Source organism: Bidens hawaiensis, unplaced genomic scaffold, assembly GCF_021521415.1.
Source record: "Bidens hawaiensis isolate Kalapana, Puna unplaced genomic scaffold, B.hawaiensis_p1.1 tig00019547_1, whole genome shotgun sequence".
In the NCBI taxonomy this organism is placed as follows: Eukaryota; Viridiplantae; Streptophyta; class Magnoliopsida; order Asterales; family Asteraceae; genus Bidens; species Bidens hawaiensis.
This window is the reverse complement of record NW_027492964.1, coordinates 374,152-396,482: the sequence shown is the minus strand read 5'-3', so window position 1 is coordinate 396,482 and position 22,331 is coordinate 374,152. Positions and strand designations below refer to the sequence as shown.

The 22,331-nt window shown below is 37.4% G+C and overlaps 2 protein-coding genes across 2 annotated transcripts; one reads left to right on the top strand and one right to left on the bottom strand.

Moving 5' to 3' along the window:
- Positions 1–278: 278 nt before the first annotated feature.
- LOC143558497 (uncharacterized) lies at positions 279–4,772 on the top strand. Its single transcript, XM_077047322.1, has 5 exons — positions 279–314; positions 1,652–1,738; positions 2,635–3,024; positions 3,561–3,735; positions 4,345–4,772. Exons 2-5 carry the CDS (start codon positions 1,715–1,717, stop codon positions 4,770–4,772), a joined length of 1,017 nt encoding a protein of 338 aa, XP_076903437.1. The 5' UTR covers positions 279–314; positions 1,652–1,714.
- A 674-nt stretch (positions 4,773–5,446) lies between these two features.
- Positions 5,447–7,134, bottom strand: LOC143558500 (uncharacterized). The gene is made up of 2 exons (XM_077047325.1): positions 6,625–7,134; positions 5,447–5,786 (listed from the first exon to the last, which is right to left on the bottom strand). The coding sequence occupies exons 1-2, from the start codon at positions 7,091–7,093 to the stop codon at positions 5,737–5,739; spliced, it is 519 nt and encodes a 172-aa protein (XP_076903440.1). The 5' UTR covers positions 7,094–7,134; the 3' UTR covers positions 5,447–5,736.
- Between the last annotated feature and the right edge of the window lie 15,197 nt (positions 7,135–22,331).

Genomic DNA, 22,331 nt, shown 5'->3' with positions numbered 1-22,331 from the left:
TTTTTTTGGGATCAAGATTATGCCTTTTTGATTGTTTTGTTATGTGGAAGCTGAATTTGATGTTTTTTATGATCTTTAGTGGGGTCTTTTTTGTTGAATAAAGGTTTTATTTTTATTTTTGTGGGTTTTCAAGGTACACGGCTGCAACTGTCTTAACTTTGCTTCAAGAAGTCAGTCAGGTGCAGGATGTCAAAATCGACTGGAATTCGTTGGTCAGACGGACGAAAACCGGTATAGCCAACTCTAGGGAGTACCAAATGCTTTGGCATCGCGATCATTTGGTTGAAAAGTTAGAGGATTCGGCCAAACCGTTGGTAAGTTTTGTGTATGTTTAATTGTGTGGGGTTGGCGGGTTGAATTGATACGAATGTGCTGTATAATTAAGTTGTAATCAAATAGGTTGGCGGGTTATGAGTTAAGCGGGTTGAATTGATATAGGAGCCGCCCTAGATAATGTGTTGTATAATCAAGTTGTAGTTAAACGGGTTGGTGGGTTATAAACTCATAATATATGGGTCATAAATGGGTTGGCAGGTTATAATATATGGTTTAAGTGGGTTGACTTTATATTAACCCTAGACAGGTTGTATAATAAAGTTGTAGTCGTAAATGGGTTGGCGGGTATAATATATGGGTTAAGTGGGTTGAATTCATATGAACCTTAGACGTATTGTATAATCAAGTTGTAATAAAACGGATTGGTGTGCAGTGTGCTTATAATATATGGTTTAAGTGGGTTGACTTTATATGAAACCTAGACGGGTTGTATAATAAAGCTGTAATTAAAAGGTTTGTAAATGGGTTGGCAGGTTATATTTTATGAGTTAAGCATGTTGTAAATGGGTTGGTGGGTTGAAATTATGAAATATCGGTTTTTATTATTCTAGCTGTTTAATTAAACAGGTTAAACATGTCAACCTGAACATGACTTGTTTATTAAACAAGTCAGACATGACAACCCTGATTATTTCATGTCATTGTTATGATTTAAGAACATATACTGTTTCGATTTAAGAAGTTTGTGAATGGCTACTTTTTATGTTAGGGTTACATACCTTTAAGTCATGAAGGCAAGATCTCATTAGTGAATTTGAATCTTGTATTACTTGCTATAGCATTGATGCAAAAAGTCCACGAATCATAGTATACAGTTTTATACGATTTACCCTAGATTTTCCCTATTTGTGGTTTTTGGGTAGATTTTATGTTTAGTTTTTTCACTTTTTCGATTAAATTGTGTTCGGCTGTTTGCAACCATCAATTTATGCATACTAGATTACTTTCGAAAAGTTTTATACGTATTCACGGTCAACAAATGTAGCATACGTATTTGGAAAGACTAATGTACCAAAGAGGATTAATTAATTAATTATATGCATAAGAATGTTATTATGTGGATCTAAGCGACTTCACTTAGACACTATGTCTTTAAGGTTTTAAGATTCGTATTTTTTACAATATATAGATGGTTTAACTGTTTTATCTGTAATTTGTTCCTGACCATTTCGGATCTTAACTGAATCTTGGGTATAAATTATTTATGACTGTTGGATGCCAATGTTATCACCACATACCAGCATATTATATTACACACTAATTGTTAGATTTGCATCAAGTCTTTATTCATTAAAATTAAGATACCGATTGGCAGGATGATGATAGTGATTTGGAATATGAGCTGGAAGCTTTTCCACCTGTGAACAACGAGGCTTCAATGGAGGCTACCGCATGTGTGAAGGTATAAATAATATTAATGTACTTATCATCAACATGATATTAATTACCTCTGTTTGCCCGTTTACAATTTTTTACCATGTCTTAAATGTTTCTATAGTAACATGATAAGCAAATTAAAAAGTTACTTTTGAATCCGCCAATTGAGGTTGTGTTTTATCTCTAACGGGTCACAATAGGTCAAATTAAAACTTTTAGCTTTAAAGGAAATTAGTCAAGTGGGTCAAACACGTTGAGATTCGCACAAAGTGTATGTGAAATGCATAAAACCTTCTATTCTATTTTTCAATAAATGATATAATAATTGAAAGAGTAACTTACACTTTTCGTTCTTTAGGTTTATACCAAATTTCAGATTCTGTCCTTAAACTACGGAGATACCAGTAATTTTCCTTAATGTTTAAATAATTTTGCATATTTCATCGTTTGGCCTAAGCCTGTCTATTTTAGATGTTGAATGAGGCCAAGTGACCTTCACGTGAGGGCAAAATGGTCTTTTTATCTCCCCCTTTCACAAATATAAAAAACCTTTAAAAAGAAAATATTTACTAAATTACTAAAAACTAATAAACAAACATTATATAAGAAAACAGGCGAGCCCCAATACCCATAAAAGATTTAATCTTTATGGCTCTCATCAAAAAGGGTAAAAAGATGAAACTGCCCTCATGTGCAATGCACATGACTGAACTTAATGGAAAAAAAATAATTGTCGTTAGCGGATAGGACAAACGTGTAAGCAAATTAACAGAAAGGACAATCACTGTTGTTTCCTTAATTTAAGGATAAAATCTGAAACTTCCTATACACCTAAACGACTAAAAGTGTAATTTACTCTATCAAAATAACTCAACTTTTATAGCCATATTTGACCCTCTACTTTCCATATCCATACTTCAGGTACTCTTAGCTTCTGATTCGGGCTTAGAAAAGGGGCTGACCATCGAGGCTCCATTGATGATAAACATACCCACAAAGTCAACCATAAATTCGTCAGAAAGTCAACAGCCCGGTGGTAGTTTAAAAGGGATCAACATTACAGTTCCAGTTTGTGTGCAAAAGCAGCCACTGCCACCACCATCAGTTGCTGCGACATCTACAGAAGATTTGGATAAAACTAACGGTGGTGGCGGCGGAGGCAACCTGCCGCTTCGCCGGAAAAGAAACCCATGGACGGAGGCGGAGGACATGGAGTTGTTTGCAGCGGTTCAGAAATGTGGTGAGGGAAATTGGGCAAATATTTTAAAGGGAGATTTTAAGGGTGAGAGAACTGCTTCACAACTTTCTCAGGTTCGTTTTTTTATGTAAATTTGTTTATTTTGTGTATTCAATTTGTTTTTTTTTTCTTTTTTTATTCATGAAAATAATATAATAAATAGAGTAATTAAACGAAATTGTAAACTGTTAAAAATAGATTTTCTTGAAGTTCTAAACTGTTAAATTTCAAAGTTTGATATATTTTATTTAGAAAATTATGTACTAACTAGATTTAACAATATACACTATCATATTCATCTTCTTTATTGTCTGTCATATTCTCATGAAAATAATAAAATAAATAGAGTAGTTTAAAAAATTGTGTCTTGCTGCCTTGCATTCTTTTCAAGCTTAATAAAGGTTATATTTTTCGTAAGTTTTTGAAACTTTAGTTTGAAATTGTTTTGTTATTATTTTATAGTAACCAAAAATATTTTATATTATATTATTATTTCAGGTTATCTTGAAGTTTTGAATTTTTAAATAATTTGTAAGTTCGAAGTTAATCTAGTACCACTAGCCGGTCAACCTTTCGACTTTTGTGCTTATCATGAAAAAATGATCTGCAGAGGTGGAATATTATTAAGAAGCGTAGAAATGGCAACCCAAATAACCAGAAAATATCGAATAACTCGAATGTGAAGACGGGATCACAACTTTCCGAGGTACACCTGGCAGCTCGGAGGGCACTAAATATGGCTCTTGATCAACCTGGTAGCAATAGTTTGAAGGCATCTTCACTCGGTAAAACTTTTTTATGTTTGTTGAATCCATCTCATTAAATTTTTCACCTTCCGTTAGTTTTATCTTAAACGGGTCCTTAAAAAAACTATTATCTAAAAGGGGAACGGGTTAAATTTGTTTAATTTAAAGTTTTGATGTGTATAACATCCTAAATTGTGTTATATAAATGATGATGTTTGAACAAAAAGTGTTTGCGTGTTAATCCAACCTTTCTCGTTTTGACTATGGGTGGCAATTTCCGACATGGCCCGATATTAATCAAGTTTTGGGTTGGCATTTCTGAAATGTTGAAAGAGCGAGTCGTGTTCGGGTTGGCCTGTTCAGTTAAATGGGTCATGTTCGGGTTGATCTGCATAACATGTATAGTTAAACAGGTTGACCCACTAACTCGTTTAAAATGCGGATCGTGTTCTGGTTGATCTGTTTACTTAAATGAGTTCTGTTTGGGTTAATATGTTTAACCCATTTAGCTAAATAGGTTGACCCTCTAAGCCGTTTAAGAAACGGGTCATGTTCTGGTTAACTTGTTTAATTGAATGAGCCGTGTTCGGGTGGTTATGTTTAACCCGGACCCGTACTGATATGATCTTGCATTGTTATGTACAACAGGTAGGACAAAATCGGGCATCACTTCCATGCGTCCTAAGATGCCTGACACTTGTTCGGGTCCCACCATTGTTCAAGATCAGTCCAATGAAGACCCTTCTGCCCCAACGAAAGCATTTCCAAAAATCCTAGCTAAAACATCAACAAGAACTCTTGTTAGCGGGGCAGATCCCGTAAAGGCTGCTGCAGTTGCTGCAGGGGCCCGCATCGCTACGCCATCGGCTGCTGCGGCTATACTGAAGCAGCAGCTAAAGTCTGCCAGTCACATTAAGACAAGTGTTTCCAGTTTCCGTGATGTACATTCACCGAACACCTCGCGGCCTCTTGAGCCGTTCAGCACTGCTGGTGGGCAAGAAACAAATGTTTCTTCCATGAGCAGCTCAGAAAAGGCTGTGGTTATGGGTATTCGCGAGAATGAAAAGGAGTTATGAAAGAAAGATGTTAGTCTTCAGTTTTGTAGGATGTATCTGCTTTTGTGTGTTGTGTGTTTGTTACGTACAATTTTGTTACAAGTTGTCTGTCTAAGAACCTCTGCTTTGCATTTTAATGGGGAAATATTTGTTTTAGTTTTGTTTTTTTCTTTTAACCAATAAGTAAAAAATTACTGTCTCAGTAAGTTCATTAGTGATCTACTAATTGTGGTAGTAATCACTACTAGTCTCTTTGCTGTGCTGGTGCCATGTTATGGTCGTGGTCTGATTTTAAAACCGGGTTGGATATAACTGGGTTGAATCTAACTAAACAGGCAGTTTGTTGCATTGAAACTGTTGGAACCAGTCAAAATCGTACCAAACTATCTTTTTACACTTCAACCGGTTCAGGCTAAAACTGACTTTCTTTATCAGAAACCGAACCAGATTGTGGCCAAAAACTGGTTTTGTGCATCCACCTTCCAACTTTACATTCCAATATAAGTTATAATAAATTATAAAAACTACAGGGACAAACTAAGGCTTTACATAAAAAAAGGCAGAATGCATTCAGTTTAGAATCAAATTTACAAGAATTGTTATCAATAGTTTTCTTCTTTTCTTTTTAGAAATTGCTTTTCTTTTTCACCCTCACTTCCATGCATATATACATCATCATACAAATATTTTACATCACATCACATACCACCCAACAAATTTTAATTTACTCCAGTTGATTCTTCTACCAGATCAATGCTAACCTGAAGACAAAATGAGTCAATCTTCAACTCATTTTTTGCCCGTCTCTTAACAGCTTCAGTATTCTCAGTACACTGATCTGTTTCTTGTCGTCACGAATAATAATCATTTTAAACCCGAAATAACAATAATTAGTAGTAGCAGCAGCACCACCACCACATAAGCTAAACCAATATCTTTTTACATATAGATACATATTTACAGTTAATGGGCTAACGTAGACAGCTCAGTTGTGCTGTAGGGACGACAGCCATTGTTCCATGTAAGCTTCACTCTCTGCAATAAAACAAGTGTCCCATTTGTTCATAAGTTATGAAAATTATTTTATTGAAATAATATCAGACTTTATATAAAGATGTCTTGATGCACTTTCTATGAGCATCACATTACAAAGGATGTCCTGTTTTGCCCCTACCCAGTATTAATTTACTACTCAATCTCCCTCAAAACGGATTCAAGAAACACGAAGTCAGATATGCGGTTCTTGCAGTTCTCTACTTAAAACTGGTTTTGTAGTTGCGCTTATAAACGAACCAAACGAACATGAACGAAGCATGCTCGTGTTCATTCGTTTAACATTAACAGAACAAACGATCAAACACGAACAATAAAACAAACAATGTTTTTTCTTCTTCGTGTTTGTTAAGAAAATGAAGTTTTTCTTGTTCGTGTTCGTTCATTAATACTATAAACGAACGATTCATGAAGGTAAAGAAATAAACATAGATGACCGAACATAACCTAGCTAAAACCAATTAAAAGTAAACATGAAACAGCAATATGTTGCGTCTAAAAAGTTATTAAAACTAGACTAAATTTAATAGCCTAAACAATTTAAGCAAACGTACACGATCGAGCTTTAACAATATGACCTTAATATTTGTGAATGGGTCTGTCCACTCCAAAACAAATATGTAAGTACACAAATTAGTAACTTTAAAAAATAATACTTATAATCCAAGTTCTCTAACAAATTTCATATTTACCAATTATATATATGAGGTAATAATGTACTCTTATTTGTTTGATTATATCTTTTATATGCTAACCGACTGAAATACAACACAACTATGCACCTAATCTTAATAGCAGAATCATGAATAAGAAGACTAACCGGCAGAATAAATGTCTGGCACGTGTCCAACCGCAATACTAAACCTGGCGGTTGGAGATTTGTTTTCGTTAACAACATCAGTCCGACCACGACCATAACATGGCACCAGCACAGCAAAACTATCATCTGAATCATCATCATCGTCATCACTGCAGAAGCCAGCACCATGTGGTTCTAACCATCCAATTGACCAGTCAGAGTCATCCGATTCCGATCCAGATAAACAGCCACCGTCAGAGGGAACCAACACGACATCATATTCTTTATCAAGCTTGCGTTCTCTTCGACTCTGCCATTTGCGTTTAACCCTTTTAGACTTTACTGATGAGAACTTTAAGTTGTCGAATTCCAACATGTTTATGTCAGATGTTGTTGATGAATTGTTGGAGGGTCTGTTGTGGATCTTTGTATCTTGATGCTTTCCGCTCCACAACCACCATGATGAAAACTGTGAAAACGCCACTGCCATTTCACCTATCAATACTGTAGAACAGAAAGCAACCTTAGAAATAATAACAGACTTATACCTAGATAGATAGAATCAACTTCACGGTCATACGTCAAAACCCTATAGCTAACATTTCTCCGTTTTTTTTTTGTTTTCTTTCATCAAATTGAAAACATAAACAGAAAATCAAACTCATCTTCCAACAAGTAAAAAGGCGCAATACCAATCAGATCCCTAAAAAACAAAAAAAAATTAAGAAAAATGATGGCTGCAAACAATAATCATTACAACTCAGGCTACGAGCATCATTTACCAAAGGCCTAAAAATGAAACTTATTATCTTCCGAAAATGGAGCATAATAATAAATACCTCCAAATTTACTGCAAACAATAATCAACTACATATATCTGATAACAACTAACTCGAATTCGCTAAGTATCATGTAATCAATTATGATTCTGAATACTTGATTCTAATATATATTATTACAAACAAATACCAGAATCTGGAAACGATGATGGAGACTGAGATTGGAATCGAAAACCCTAATAATAATCAGTTGTTGATTTTGTGGCGTTTGTTGTTTGGAGGGATGAAGCCGTGTTGGTTGTAATTGTATGATGCTTTCTCCCTTTCGTTTGTTTAATAATAATTCATTTGTTTCATTCATAAACAAATAATAACGAGAAAGATATTAAAATGCGGCCATTTGATAGGATAAGAGGTTGGTTACCCAGTACTCTCACATTCTATTTTACACTTACACCCCCTCCTTTATCTTCTTCTTCTTATTATTATCTTACACTAAATACTAATATACACACTTGTCATTGAATTATTCTTTGGAAAATTCGTAATGTGCTCGGTTGGTAAACTTGTTAATGGGATTGGAATTCTCCTCCTCATATTCGTTTTCCTTATAACTAGCACAGGGATTTAATTGGGCGGCTTCAACTATGGTTAAAACGGGCCAGTTAAAAAAATAGTTACTTTTGTTCGGGTCAGAACGTGGTTAGGGACAGGACGAGCTAGGTCAAAAACTAAATTATCAATTGAAAAAACCCTTGTTGATCTGAAACTTGTTCTGCACAAACTCATCCTATCTAAATCCCTTCGTGATCCGAAACTGTAACATCCAAAAAATTTTGGTCCAAATTTAACAACTTTGAAAAGATAAAGGATCAAAAATAATTCCAAATTATATGATGCAAAATATGAAATAAGAAAATGGGAATATCCCACTTTGAAGAAATAAGAAGATGAGTTTGTCTCACATTAGTGAAAAAAGAAAGTGAAGTTATCCCACACTGGTATAAACAAGAAAAGATAACTTGCCTCACAGAGCTAAAAAGAAAAACTTATAAGCTCTATATAAAGAAGAGACCTCACATAATAATATTCTTGTATGATAAGACACATTCAATGGTCTTAGCGAGGGTGCGAAACACTCGACGCGCATGGGCGAAGTGCAATAGGCGCAATGTGGCTTTGATGGTGCACTTTGCACGCTCGCATCGCCACGAGCCGCCTTAGTATTATTGGTAGAAAACAATTTTTTTCCTGTCACACCCCAACCTACGGCGGAGCATGCCGGAGCGAGGCATTGATTGTATCATAGCTCAGAAGACACTAAGTGAAATACACGTGTCAATATCTAAATTGTTCATTCATATATTAAGTTCAAAAGCACAAACATCGTTTCAAATGAAATACCGTTACAATTAAATATTCAAAACATAAATAACTTAAAATAAAAGTTTGCTTCAATCATCAAGCAACCTAAGGTGTCATCTACTTCCAATACTTGATTCATCCAATAAAGCTACCTGCGCCATGCGTGAAAATATATATTTTGTCAACATAAAGTTGAGCAAGTAAACCACGGTTTTTGAGTATATATAATATTAAAATGACAATTCCGTGCGATAATTGTAAATCACTACAACTAGTATAACAATAAATAAAATTTGTCTTTTCACTCGAATCATTTTGATAACGAGCTAATACGACGGCGTATGATCATACTAATGAGGATGAGGATGAGGATACCAACCAACATAAAGTAAACACATAGTCACATTTGCACATATCAACTAATCGAGCAATTTCAATTACACATATAGTGGAATCGTAGTGAAAACAATAATTTAATTGTGAACGCATAACGCCCCCAAAATTGTAAAGCGGTAAAAAGGGGGATGTGAATTTACTTACCTTTAATGAGGGATAAACGAGGACGAGGTAATAGAAGAAAAATGCTAGGATGGAAAACAATCAAGCTTCCCGAAATTTGTCGACAGTTACTCCTAGATGTTAATAACAAGGATTAAATATAATCATAGCGGAATACTAATATTTATGACGGGTTTTGAGATTCGATAAAATATTATTAGGTACACAAGGGTTATTGTTATATTTATAAATGTTATTATTATTATTATTATTGTTATTATTATTATTATTACTAATATTATTATTCATGTTCGATATTTTACAAAGTGATATAGAAGTTGGAAAACTTAATACGTACATGGATATTTAAAATGAAAACAATTTGTATTATTAAACGAGTTATCATTACATATATATATATATATATATATATATATATATATATATATATATATAACAGATTTATGAAGAACGACAAGTCTAGAGGTTCGGTATATCCAAACTTCGTTTATTAAAAGTTATAAACATAAATTAATATAAAAGACAATTGTTTAAAGGGGTTTAAAAAAATAAATACAAAAACCGGGTCCAGGGAGGCTCGAACCTGCGCATGGACCGGTTCCAGGGTTTTAACACCACATGCACCAGCTATTGGGCTGGTGTGTTGATTTGTTAAATGCCTTGGCGAGACATTGATTGGGAGGGCTTCCACGATGCCCTTAGCAATGTGGGACGACATGTGGCGGCCAGATTTTCCGGTGCGACGACCACGATTGATGAGGTGAGAAGACATACTGCAGGGGTAAAAGGTGTAAAATTCGTAAGACTCGGGTGAATGTTGCAAGTATAATTAATTGACGAAATATAGTAATCGTGCATTGAGGTTGGGATTGTGTTTGAGGTTGAGAATTTCATTACTTACGAGACTTGATTATATAACATTTTATCATCTTTAAAAAAAATATAAATAAATATTTATAACAACATAACCTGAAATGAAAAATACATGGGTTCATTTGTCGGTTAGGGCTTCATGAGCCACCATGGGTCCTTCCAACAAATGAAAAATATCAAACACCAAATAAACAAAAACAATCGAAAATCGAATTTGAGGGGGGTGTTGAGGTAGATGGTTAAAGTAGTTCGGGAACCACCCCATTGAACATACTTCATCCATCCAATCAACAAAACACAATACGGAAAAACCGAGTTTAGCCACGAAATCACCGTGAATTCGGTTATAAATTTAAGGATGTGATCGTCACAAGACCACGTTGATACAATGAGGGTAGTAGATTCGGGTACGTTTGGTGTGATATGCTTTGGCCTAATAGGTTCCACACCCTTACCGAACACTCCAGGAAGGAAACCAGGTCTCGCGGTTGATTGAGATTTATGCGCATTGCACTTCCTTAGGCTTGCAAGCCTTGGTGTCAAGGGTTCGGTAAACAAGTGTGTCCCCCTTCCAGTTACTACATATCCGTCCCACGAATCATCCTCAAGGAGAGGGGAGCAAAAAGGTGGGATTTCTTAAGGAATTTCCCGATAAAAAAAATCGTCCTAGAGTTTAAAAAAAATAATTTTTGGAGGGTGAGGCATAGCCTTAGATTAAGTGCGTGCTTTTGTTTACAATTGTATATGATAAACAGTTTAAATATGCTAAGCTATGTACAAAAATATAAACAAGTAGGGTGCACGTATGGGAACACGTATAGGGACCCTAAGCATGCTACTAGGTCGTTACGTCTAACCACCTATTTTATAGCTTTCGGCTCTGATACCAATCTGTCACACCCCAACCTACGGCGGAACATGTAAGGCCACGTTCCCGGTAGCCCTACTTTAGCATCGGATTTACTCATAAACACAGTTCCACAAATCAGAGTTTATTAAAACTTTTCGCGGAAAATAAAACATCAATCATTTGTTACAAAACATTAAATCTTTTCTTTGATATCAAAACCCAAAACATTATATTTAAAACATCTTTTCTTCTATCTTCAGATGTCAGCCGTTTAATCCATGCATGTGTCATCCTCATGTTAACTCTACAATCAGCTCACCTGCGTGCATACTAAAAGTCAGCTACGCTGAGTGAGTTCTAGTTAATCAAGCAACTTATCATACAACCACTACATACATTATATACGTATCCGAAGACACATAATCCACTGTCTAACATGTTACTGCTTAACCACTTAATTACCCCTACAGCTTAGCCTCTTAATTACCCCTACAACTTAGCCACTTATGCCACTTTAATAACGAATAACGTTATGCCACTTTGCCACTTTGACACTCTTACTAGACCCCTATCCACCTCTATCACACTCTACTGCTACTTGTCTACAACACACTTTATATCATTATATCATTTATATAGTAAGCAAGTCACATAATAGCAATCATACACACTAATGACCACTTGACAGTCACTAACCTTGGCGATACGTGCAATATCCGAAGATCGTTCACGCACCGACAAGTATTATATATATTAGCTACTTGTATAACATCTATAGCATACACTTACCACTTAAGGTAAGTATATTCACACTTCACATCGAGTATGCACACAGCCCCGAAAACATAACAAGGAAATGGGGCTAGAAACTCACCTGAATCCTGCTTCGTTCTCCGATAGGTGTTAATCCGTTATTTAACTGAGCTCGGCTGACTGTACAAGTTACACGTATCAATACTCATCTGATCTAATCTCACGGCCTTGTATTAGCTTACTTCTACTTAGCATTTTTATGGTTTTCCTTTATTTTAACCTTCTCTTAAGTCCTTACAAGGCATACCATCGCGTGTGTACACCTGTAAGTATACATATACGAGTCGCCATGTACCCGGGTCTTAATATAGCGAACTTGATTGTAAGCGAACTTAGATATATAAACGAACTTATTGATAAGCGTACTTAGATATATAAGCGAACTTATTGATAAGCGAACTTAGATATATAAGCGAACTTATTGATAAGCGAACTTAGATATATAAGCGAACTTACATATCAGGCGAACTTATATGCGGCGAAGTTACAATGGGCGAACTTGTATTCATGCGAACTTAGATGAGGCGAACTTAACAACTCGCAAACTTAGATATAGGCGAAGTTACAGCAACAGCTACGGGTTCTTTCTCAACCCCCATAATCATCTTCGTTTTAACGTGTAATCCCTTGATATGATATTAACCAACCCCGTGAACATTCCCATGATCGATATCGGGTAAAACTCGGCCCAGAAAAGAATAAAGTTTGGACCTTTAGGCTTAAAACGTTCAATACTAGATCTAAAGTTTATTTTAAGCGAGCCGTTCATAACAATGAGTTTGTTAAGTCCATTTTAATCTTCAAGTTTGCAACTTTACGATTTGTCTAGACCCGATCTATCTTCCTACCAATTTTCATGTAAATCCGTTCATGAAAAGTAAACCTTTTTAGCAAAAACGTACATTTGAGGTTTTTGTTTGAAATCACTCGAGATGCTCAAAACCATATCAAACGGACTCCGATTTGAGTGATTCAAGTGGCCACTGAACCTTCTCGTCCCGATCTATAAAACCATCAGCTCACCTTTGCCGGAACCCGCCGCTGCAGTCGCCGGAATAGTGTAACAGTGGCCGGAATCGTCATTATTGAGCTGCTATGATTTTGATAATAAACATCAGACTTCCCGACCTCTGATCGAAGATCTGATCGGTGGAAATCTTCATTTATATACCATTAACACTCAGTTAAAATTTGAGACCGATCCGACGGCTAGATCTCCAGGAATCTTTGTCTTTGTGGGTGGTTTTCTCAAAAACGGGAATTGGGTTAAGTGTGTCTTTTGATGGTGTAGGCTATGGTGTAGAGATGTATGAAAATGGAAAGGATTAGGGTTTTAAGAGGTATTTATACTCCCTTAATTTTCCTTTTTGGTCCATAATTAACTCCATCTAATTAGTCTACTTATCCTTCCATCCTTATTATTTTTAAGCTATGTACAAAAATATAAACAAGTAGGGTGCACGTATAGGAACACGTATAGGGACCCTAAGCATGCTACTAGGTCGTTACGTTTATCCACCTATTTTATAGCCTTCGGCTCTAATACCAATCTGTCACACCCCAACCTACGGCGGAACATGCCGGAGCGAGACATTGATTGTATCATAGCTCAGAAGACACTAAGTGAAATACACGTGTCAATATCTAAATTGTTCATTCATATATTAAGTTCAAAAGCACAAACATCGTTTCAAATGAAATACCGTTACAATTAAATATTCAAAACATAAATAACTTAAAATAAAAGTTTGCTTCAATCATCAAGCAACCTAAGGTCTCATCTACTTCCAATACTTGATTCATCCAATAAAGCTACCTGCGCCATGCGTGAAAATATATATTTTGTCAACATAAAGTTGAGCAAGTAAACCACGGTTTTTGAGTATATATAATATTAAAATGACAATTCCGTGCGATAATTGTAAATCACTACAACTAGTATAACAATAAATAAAAGTTGTCTTTTCACTCGAATCATTTTGATAACGAGCTAATACGACGGCGTATGATCATACTAATGAGGATGAGGATAAGGATACCAACCAACATAAAAGTAAACACATAGTCACATTTGCACATATCAACTAATCAAGCAATTTCAATTACGCATATAGTGGAATCGTAGTGAAAACAATAATTTAATTGTGAACGCATAGCGCCCCCAAAATTGTAAAGTGGTAAAAAGGGGGATGTGAATTTACTTACCTTTAATGAGGGATAAACGAGGACGAGATAATAGAAGAAAAAGGCTAGGATGGAAAACAATCAAGCTTCCCGATATTTGCCAACAGTTACTCCTAGATGTTAATAACAAGGATTAAATATAATCATAGCGGAATACTAATATTTATGACGGGTTTTGAGATTCGATAAAATATTATTAGGAACACAAGGGTTATTGTTATATTTATAAATGTTATTGTTGTTATTGTTATCCTTTTTATTTTTATTATTATTATTATTATTACTAATATTATTATTCATGTTCGATATTTTACAAAGTGATATAAAAGTTGGAAAAGTTAATACGTACATGGATATTTAAAATGAAAACAATTTGTATTATTAAACGAGTTATCATTACATATATATATATATATATATATATAACAGATTTATGAAGAACGACAAGTCTAGAGGTTCGGTATATCCAAACTTCGTTTATTATAAGTTATAAACATAAATTAATATAAAAGAAAATTGTTTTAAGGGGTTTAAAAAAATAAATACAAAAATCGGGTACAGGGAGGCTCGAACCTGCGCCTGGACCGGTTCCAGGGTTTTAACACCACATGCACCAGCCATTGGGCTGGTGTGTTGATTTGTTAAATGTATCAGTTCGTTTAAATGTAACCAGATACTCCCAGAACACATATTAACCATAAACCCTAGATCTTTAAATCGATTCAACCGTTTATGGTTTGTTAAAATTTGTTTAGGTTTAATGTTCCATGACAGATTGCGATTCTAGACATACCTTTTAATTGGATTAGAACAACTTGTAAGATAGCGAATTTAATCGAGCTATTTGCGGCCAAAAGAGGAAAGATTTGAGTGACGGGATGCTAGTGTTAACTGAATTGGGTTGAGGGAAAAGGATCGCGACAGTGAGGAGAAGGTTTATGCAGGTTTAATTGATTCATAACGAACGGATTATATAGGATCACTAGTTAGGGTTTGTTTGGGGTTTAATATGGTAAACTGATCAAATTACGGACGAACTAACACGCTCCTACTATAATTAATTGTCGGTTACGTATTTATTCGATGGAATATGCCATTTTCCGAAGTTAATCGATCATAAACGAGCGGGAATTGATGATTTTGAAGGGTATGGGGCTGGCGGGTCGGGTTTGGGTCCATGGGTGGTCTGGTTGAACTAGGTTTGGGTTATATATGTTATTATATATTATAAAATCATATTTTACATAACAGGTCCTTGATGTTTGTAGATGGGAACGAGAATGGGTTAAAGTTTGAGTTTTGGTGAAAGTTGTCAAGTTTTGTAAGTTTGAATACTTAAACCATTTAATAATAAAACTAAAACTTTTTAAAAGAAAATATACTCAATAAATGCGTCGGTTTTATTAAATGAGTGACCCGAACCCTTAAACGGGTCAGGTATGATTACAAGGATACTTAAACGAAAACCCGAAATGTTACAGAATTCACTACTTTAGAAAATGTCATCCCGAAATTAGGAATTAAGCCGTAACAAAGAGGTGCGGGTACTTGGACTCCATTTGGTCTTTACGTTCCCTAGTGAACTCGGGACCACGTTTGGATTCCCAACGAATTTTGACAAGCGGAATACGGCTACGCTTGGTTTCTTTGTCCATTTGATCCACGATTTCAGTAGGCTTCTCGATAACACGCATTGATTCATCAACTTGAACTTCATTGAGGGGTATGTGGAGATTCCCCTCGGCTAGGCACTTCTTGAGGTTGGAAACATGGAAAGTTGGATGAACATTGGAGAGCTCTTTGGGGAGATTGAGACGATAAGCAACTTTACCAATCCTTTCGACGATCTCAAACGGGCCAACAAAACAAGGAGATAGTTTATTTCTTTTGCCAAAACGAACTACCCCTTTCCAAGGAGATACTTTGAGGAGAACTCGATCACCAACATTGAACTCGAGAGGTTTACGTCGCTTATCGGCGTAGCTCTTTTGACGGCTACGAGCGGCAAGAAGATTTTGACGAATAAGAGCGATTCGATCAGAGGTTTCTTGAACAAGCTCGGGACCGGTGATTTGCGATTCACTAACCTCATTCCAACAAATCGAAAAACGACATTTTCGGCCACAGAGAGCTTCAAAAGGTGCCATGCCAATACTAGTGTGAAAACTATTGTTGTAGGAAAACTCTACAAGTGGCAAGTGAGTATCCCAATTTCCACCAAAGTCTAGTATGCAAGAGCGGAGCATATCTTCGAGAGTTTGGATCGTTCTCTCGGATTGACCATCGGTTTGCGGGTGATAAGCGGTGCTTAAATCAATACGGGTACCCAAGGTGGTTTGCAACGATCTCCAAAAATGAGAGGTAAACCGACCATCACGATCGAAAATGATGGTCAAAGGCGTTCTGTGGCGGCAAATGATGTTCTTCACATAGAGTCGGGATAATTCGCTTACGGAGGACTTTTAACGGAACGATATGAAATGAGCTGATTTGGTCAAACGATCGACAATCACCCAAATACTATCATTGCGGCTTTGAGTAGTGGGGAGTTTGGTAACGAAGTCCATGGCTATGTCTTCCCATTTCCAAACGGGGATCGGAGGTTGCTCGAGCAAACCAAACAGCTTTTGATGCTCGGCTTTAACCTTAGAGCAAGTGAGGCACTTAGATACATACATCGCAATATCTTTCTTCATTCCCGGCCACCAAAACATAGAACGAAGATTGGCATACATTTTATCCGCACCGGGATGAATAGAGTATCGTGACTTATGAGCTTCATCGAGGATGAACATGCGAAGACTGTCACGATCGGGAACCCATAATCGGTCCAAATAATAGAGTAAGCCATTACGTTTGGTTTCAAGTTGGAGTTCGGCGCCACACGACATCTCGTCGTGTAAGTTACTCTCGGTGACGGAGACGTGTTGTGTGTCGAAGATGCGGCTTTGGAGGTCAGATTGGATGGTGACACAATGGAGTAAGACGGATTTAACATGACTCTTTCGACTAAGAGCATCGGCCACGACATTCGCTTTCCTGGGGTGGTAGCGAATTTTGCAATCATAATCGCTTAACAATTCGGCCCATCGTCTTTGTCTCATATTGAGGTCCTTTTGGTCGAAAATGTGTTGTAAACTTTTATGGTCGGTGAAGACCAAACATTTCGTGCCGTAAAGGTAGTGTCTTCAAATTTTCAAGGCGAACACGACCGCACCAAGTTCGAGGTTGTGCGTCGTGCAATTTTTCTCGTGTACCTTGAGTTAACGCGAAGCGTAAGCAATGACCTTGTCTCATTGCATAAGAACACAACCAAGACCTTGAATAGAAGCGTCACAAAAGACAACAAAATCGTCATTGACCTCGGGAAGGTCAAGGATTAGAGTATTGCAAAGCATGTCCTTAAGAGTTTGAAACGCTTCCTCTTGATCGGAACCCCATTCGTAAACTTTCCCTTTGTGGGTTAGTGCGGTAAGGGGTGAAGCAATCTTCGAAAAGTTGCGGATGAAACGACGGTAATACCCCGCTAAACCAAGAAATGAACGAACCTTCGTTGGAGAGGACGGGGTCACCCAATTTTTAACGGCCTCAATTTTAGCGGGATCAACGTGAATACCCTTGTCGTTAACGATGTGGCCCAAGAATTGAACTTGCTTTAGCCAAAATTTGCATTTGGAGAACTTAGCATAAAGTTGTTCCTTTCGTAACAAGTCAAGAATGGCGCGCAAATGGTCTTTGTGCTCGGTCTCAGATTTAGAGTATATCGAGATATCGTCGATGAAAACAATCACGAACTTGTCGAGGTAGGATTTACAAACACGATTCATAAGATCCATGAAAACGGCAGGAGCATTAGTTAAACCAAAAGGCATAACTCGGAATTCAAAGTGGCCATAACGATTACGGAAGGCGGTCTTGGGTATGTCATCTTCGTGGACACGGAGTTGGTGATAACCCGAACGAAGATCAATCTTAGAGAAACATGCGGCTCCTTGGAGTTGATCGAAAAGATCATCAATACGCGGAAGGGGATAACGATTCTTGATAGTAAGCTTGTTGAGCTCACGAAAATCAATACACATACGAAGAGTACCGTCTTTCTTCTTAACAAACAAGACGAGTGCGCCCCATGGAGACGAACTCGGGCGAATGAAACCCTTTTCCGTGAGTTCTTGGATTTGGTTAGAGAGTTCTTGCATCTCGGAAGGTGCAACGGTACGGTGCTTTGGCTACGGGATTTGCTCCGGGTACAAGATCAATACGGAACTCCACTTGATGAATTGGAGGGAGTCCGGATACGTCATAAGGAAAGACTTCGGGGAAGTCGCGGACAATCGGGATGTCGGAAGGTTTCTTTTCTTCATCAGATTTTGTGGTGACGTGGGCAAAAAAGGCGACATACTTCTTGCGTAAGTAACGTTGGGCTTCGAGACACGACATGAGGTTTAGCTTTGAGAAGGATCCTCACTGCGAACGTTTAGAATCACGCCTCCATCAATAGGGATTCGAATGAGTTTCTCGAAACACAAAATTTCGGCACGGTGGAGAGAGACCCAATCCATACCAATGATAACGTCGAAGCTACCCATTTGCATAGGGATAAGGTCGATAGAGAACTTTTGTCCATTAAGAGTAATCGTGCAATTTCGAATGACGGAGTCAATAGTGATTGAACTACCGTTTGCTATCTCTACCGTGAAGGGCTTAGATAATTTACTACGGGGCACATCAAGTATGTATTCAAAATCAAAGGAAATAAAGCTTCTATCGGCTCCCGAATCAAATAGTACCGAAGCATGATGCTTATTAATTAGGAACATACCGTTCACCACATCATTCGAGTTTCGGGCTTGATGAGCATTGATGGTGAAAGCTTGGCCTTGAGTTCCTCGAGGTGCTTGGGTTTGAGAAGTTGAAGCTTGAAGGGTTGGAGCTTGATAGGCTTGCATGACCATGGGTTGAGCTTGAAGAGGTGGAAGAGCCATGAGTGGGGTACTTGAGGTTGGTAAGCTTGCACTTGATAGGCTTAAGAGGTGTAGTAAGGTTGTGGTGCAACATAGGCTTGGTGAACTTGGGCGAGTCGAGGACATGCGTTGCGAAGGTGATTTGGGTCACCACAATTGTAGCAAGCCCTAGCGGTGTTAATGGTTGGAGCACGAGGGATGGCTCATTTGGGTTGGTTTGATGGTGCGAACCGCGGTGGAGCGGCTTGCACACGAGGTGCTTCTCGACAATATTGGGTGAGGTGGCCAAATCGGTGGCAATTGGTGTACACCCGACAAGTGGCTTGGGTCAGGTGGTGGCGCTGGCAAGTGTTGCAAAACGGGTGTGGGCCGGTATAGGGTTTCTTGTTAGGACGGGCTTGTTGGGCATGTGGTTGGGCTAAGAAATAATTTTGGGAGTTGGGTTTTCTCTTGTTGTTGCGGTAGTGAGATGAGTTGTTGTGGTTGTTATTCTTGGAGGACTCGGACTTATAGGATTCGGGCTTAGACTCTTTAGTGGGCTCAGGTGTGGGCTTATCATTGGGCTTCTTAGAATTCTTCCGCGTCAATGTCCCGGCCTTAACGTGGTTCTCGGTAAGGGTACCGGCTAGGGTGATGGCATCATGGAGGGTTTGAGGGTCACGACTTAGAATAGAGTCTTGGATTTGCATAGGCAAACCCGAGATGTACTTGTCGATTGCACGTTCAATGGGAGTGACCATGTGGGGAATGAGAAGGCTCAGTTCATGGAAGCGGTCGTTGTAGATGGTATCATTTCCACTTTCTTGTTTCAAGTTCCAGACTTCTTCTTCTAACCTCCGAAGCTCATGTTTCGGGCAGAACTTCTTGAGCATGAGTTTCTTGAGGTCATCCCATGGCAAGGCCATGGCAACCTCGGCGCCAAGCGTGGTGCCAAGCGTGCGCTTCTCACCTTTCCACCAATTGAGGGCATTCTTCTTTAGCTTGCACGAGGCGTAATTGGTTTTCTTGTCTTCGGGGCATTCACATTGGAGGAATATGCTCTTCATTTCTTCGAACCATTGGAGGAGAACGGTAGCACCGTCGATACCATGGTATTCGGGCGGGTTGGCACTCTTGAATTGTTTGAGGGGGTAAGCAATTGGGTTCGGAGTTATGGATGATGAAGAAGCATTCACTGTTTTCAATTGAGTGATGATGGTTGGGAGGGCTTCCACGATGCCCTTAGCAATGCGGGACGACATGTGGCAGCCAGATTTTCCGGTGAGATAACCGCGATTGATGAGGCGAGAAGACATACTGCAGGGGTAAAAGGTGTAAAATTCGTAAGACTCGGGTGAATGTTGCAAGTATAATTAATTGACGAAAAATAGTAATCGTGCATTGAGGTTGGGACTGTGTTTGAGGTTGAGAATTTCATTACTTACGAGACTTGATTATATAACATTTTATCATCTTTAAAAAAATATAAATAAATATTTATAACAACATAACTTGAATTAAAATACATGGTTTCATTTGTCGGTTAAGGCATCATGAGCCACCATGGGTCCTTCCAACAAATGAAAAATATCGAACACCAAATAAACAAAAACAATCGAAAATCGAATTTGAGGGGGGTGTTGAGGTAGATGGTTAAAGTAATTCGGGAACCACCCCATTGAACATACTTCATCCATCCGATCAACAAAACACAATACGGAAAAACCGAGTTTAGCCACGAAATCACCGTGAATTTGATTATAAATTTAAGGATGTGATCGTCACATGACCACGTTGATACAATGAGAGTAGTAGATTCGGGTACGTTTGGTGTGATATGCTTTGGCCTAATAGGTTCCACACCCTTACCGAAGACTCCAGGAAGGAAACCAGGTCTCGCTGTTGATTGAGATTTATGCGCATTGCACTTCCTTAGGCTCGCAAGCCTTGGTGTCAAGGGTTCGGTAAACAAGTGTGTCCCCCTTCCAGTTACTACATATCAATCCCACGAATCATCCTCAAGGAGAGGGGAGCAAAAAGGTGTGATTTCTTAAGGAATTTCCCGATAAAAAAATCGTCATAGAGTTTAAAAAAAATAATAATTTTTGGAGGGTGAGGCATAGCCTCAGATTAAGTGCGTGCTTTTTGGTACAATTGTATATGATAAACAATTTAAATATGCTAAGCTATGTACAAAAATATAAACAAGTAGGGTGCACGTATGGGAACACGTATAGGGACCCTAAGCATGCTACTAGGTCCTTACGTCTAACCACCTATCTTATAGCCTTCGGCTCTGATACCAATCTGTCACACCCCAACCTACGGGGAACATGCCGGGGTGAGACATTGATTGTATCATAGCTCAGAAGACACTAAGTGAAATACACGTGTCAATATCTAAATTGTTCATTCATATATTAAGTTCAAAAGCACAAACATCGTTTCAAATGAAATACTGTTACATTTAAATATTCAAAACATAAATAACTTAAAATAAAAGTTTTCTTCAATCATCAAGCAACCTAAGGTCTCATCTACTTCCAATACTTGATTCATCCAATAAAGCTACCAGCGCCATGCGTGAAAATATATATTTTGTCAACATAAAGTTGAGCAAGTAAACCACGGTTTTTGAGTATATATAATATTTAAATGACAATTCCGTGCATTAATTGTAAATCACTACAACTAGTATAACAATAAATAAAAGTTGTCTTTTCACTCGAATCATTTTGATAACGAACTAATACGACGGCGTCTGATCATACTAATGAGGATGAGGATGAGGATGATACCAACCAACATAAAGTAAACACAGTCACATTTGCAGATATCAACTAATCGGGCAATTTCAATTACGCATATAGTGGAATCGTAGTGAAAACAATAATTTAATTGTGAACGCATAACGCCCCCAAAATTGTAAAGCGGTAAAAAGGGGGATGTGAATTTACTTACCTTTAATGAGGGATAAACGAGGACGAGATAATAGAAGAAAAAGGCTAGGATGGAAAACAATCAAGCTTCCCGATATTTGCCGACAGTTACTCCTAGATGTTAATAACAAGGATTAAATATAATCATAGCGGAATACTAATATTTATGACCGGTTTTGAGATTCGATAAAATATTATTAGGTACACAAGGGTTATTGTTATATTTATAAATGTTATTGTTGTTATTGTTATCCTTTTTATTTTGATTATTATTATTATTACTAATATGATTATTCATGTTCGATATTTTACAAAGTGGTATAAAAGTTGGAAAAGTTAATACGTACATGGATATTTAAAATGAAAACAATTTGTATTATTAAACGAGTTATCATTACATATATATATATATATGTATATATATATATAACCGATTTATGAAGAACGACAAGTCTAGAGGTTC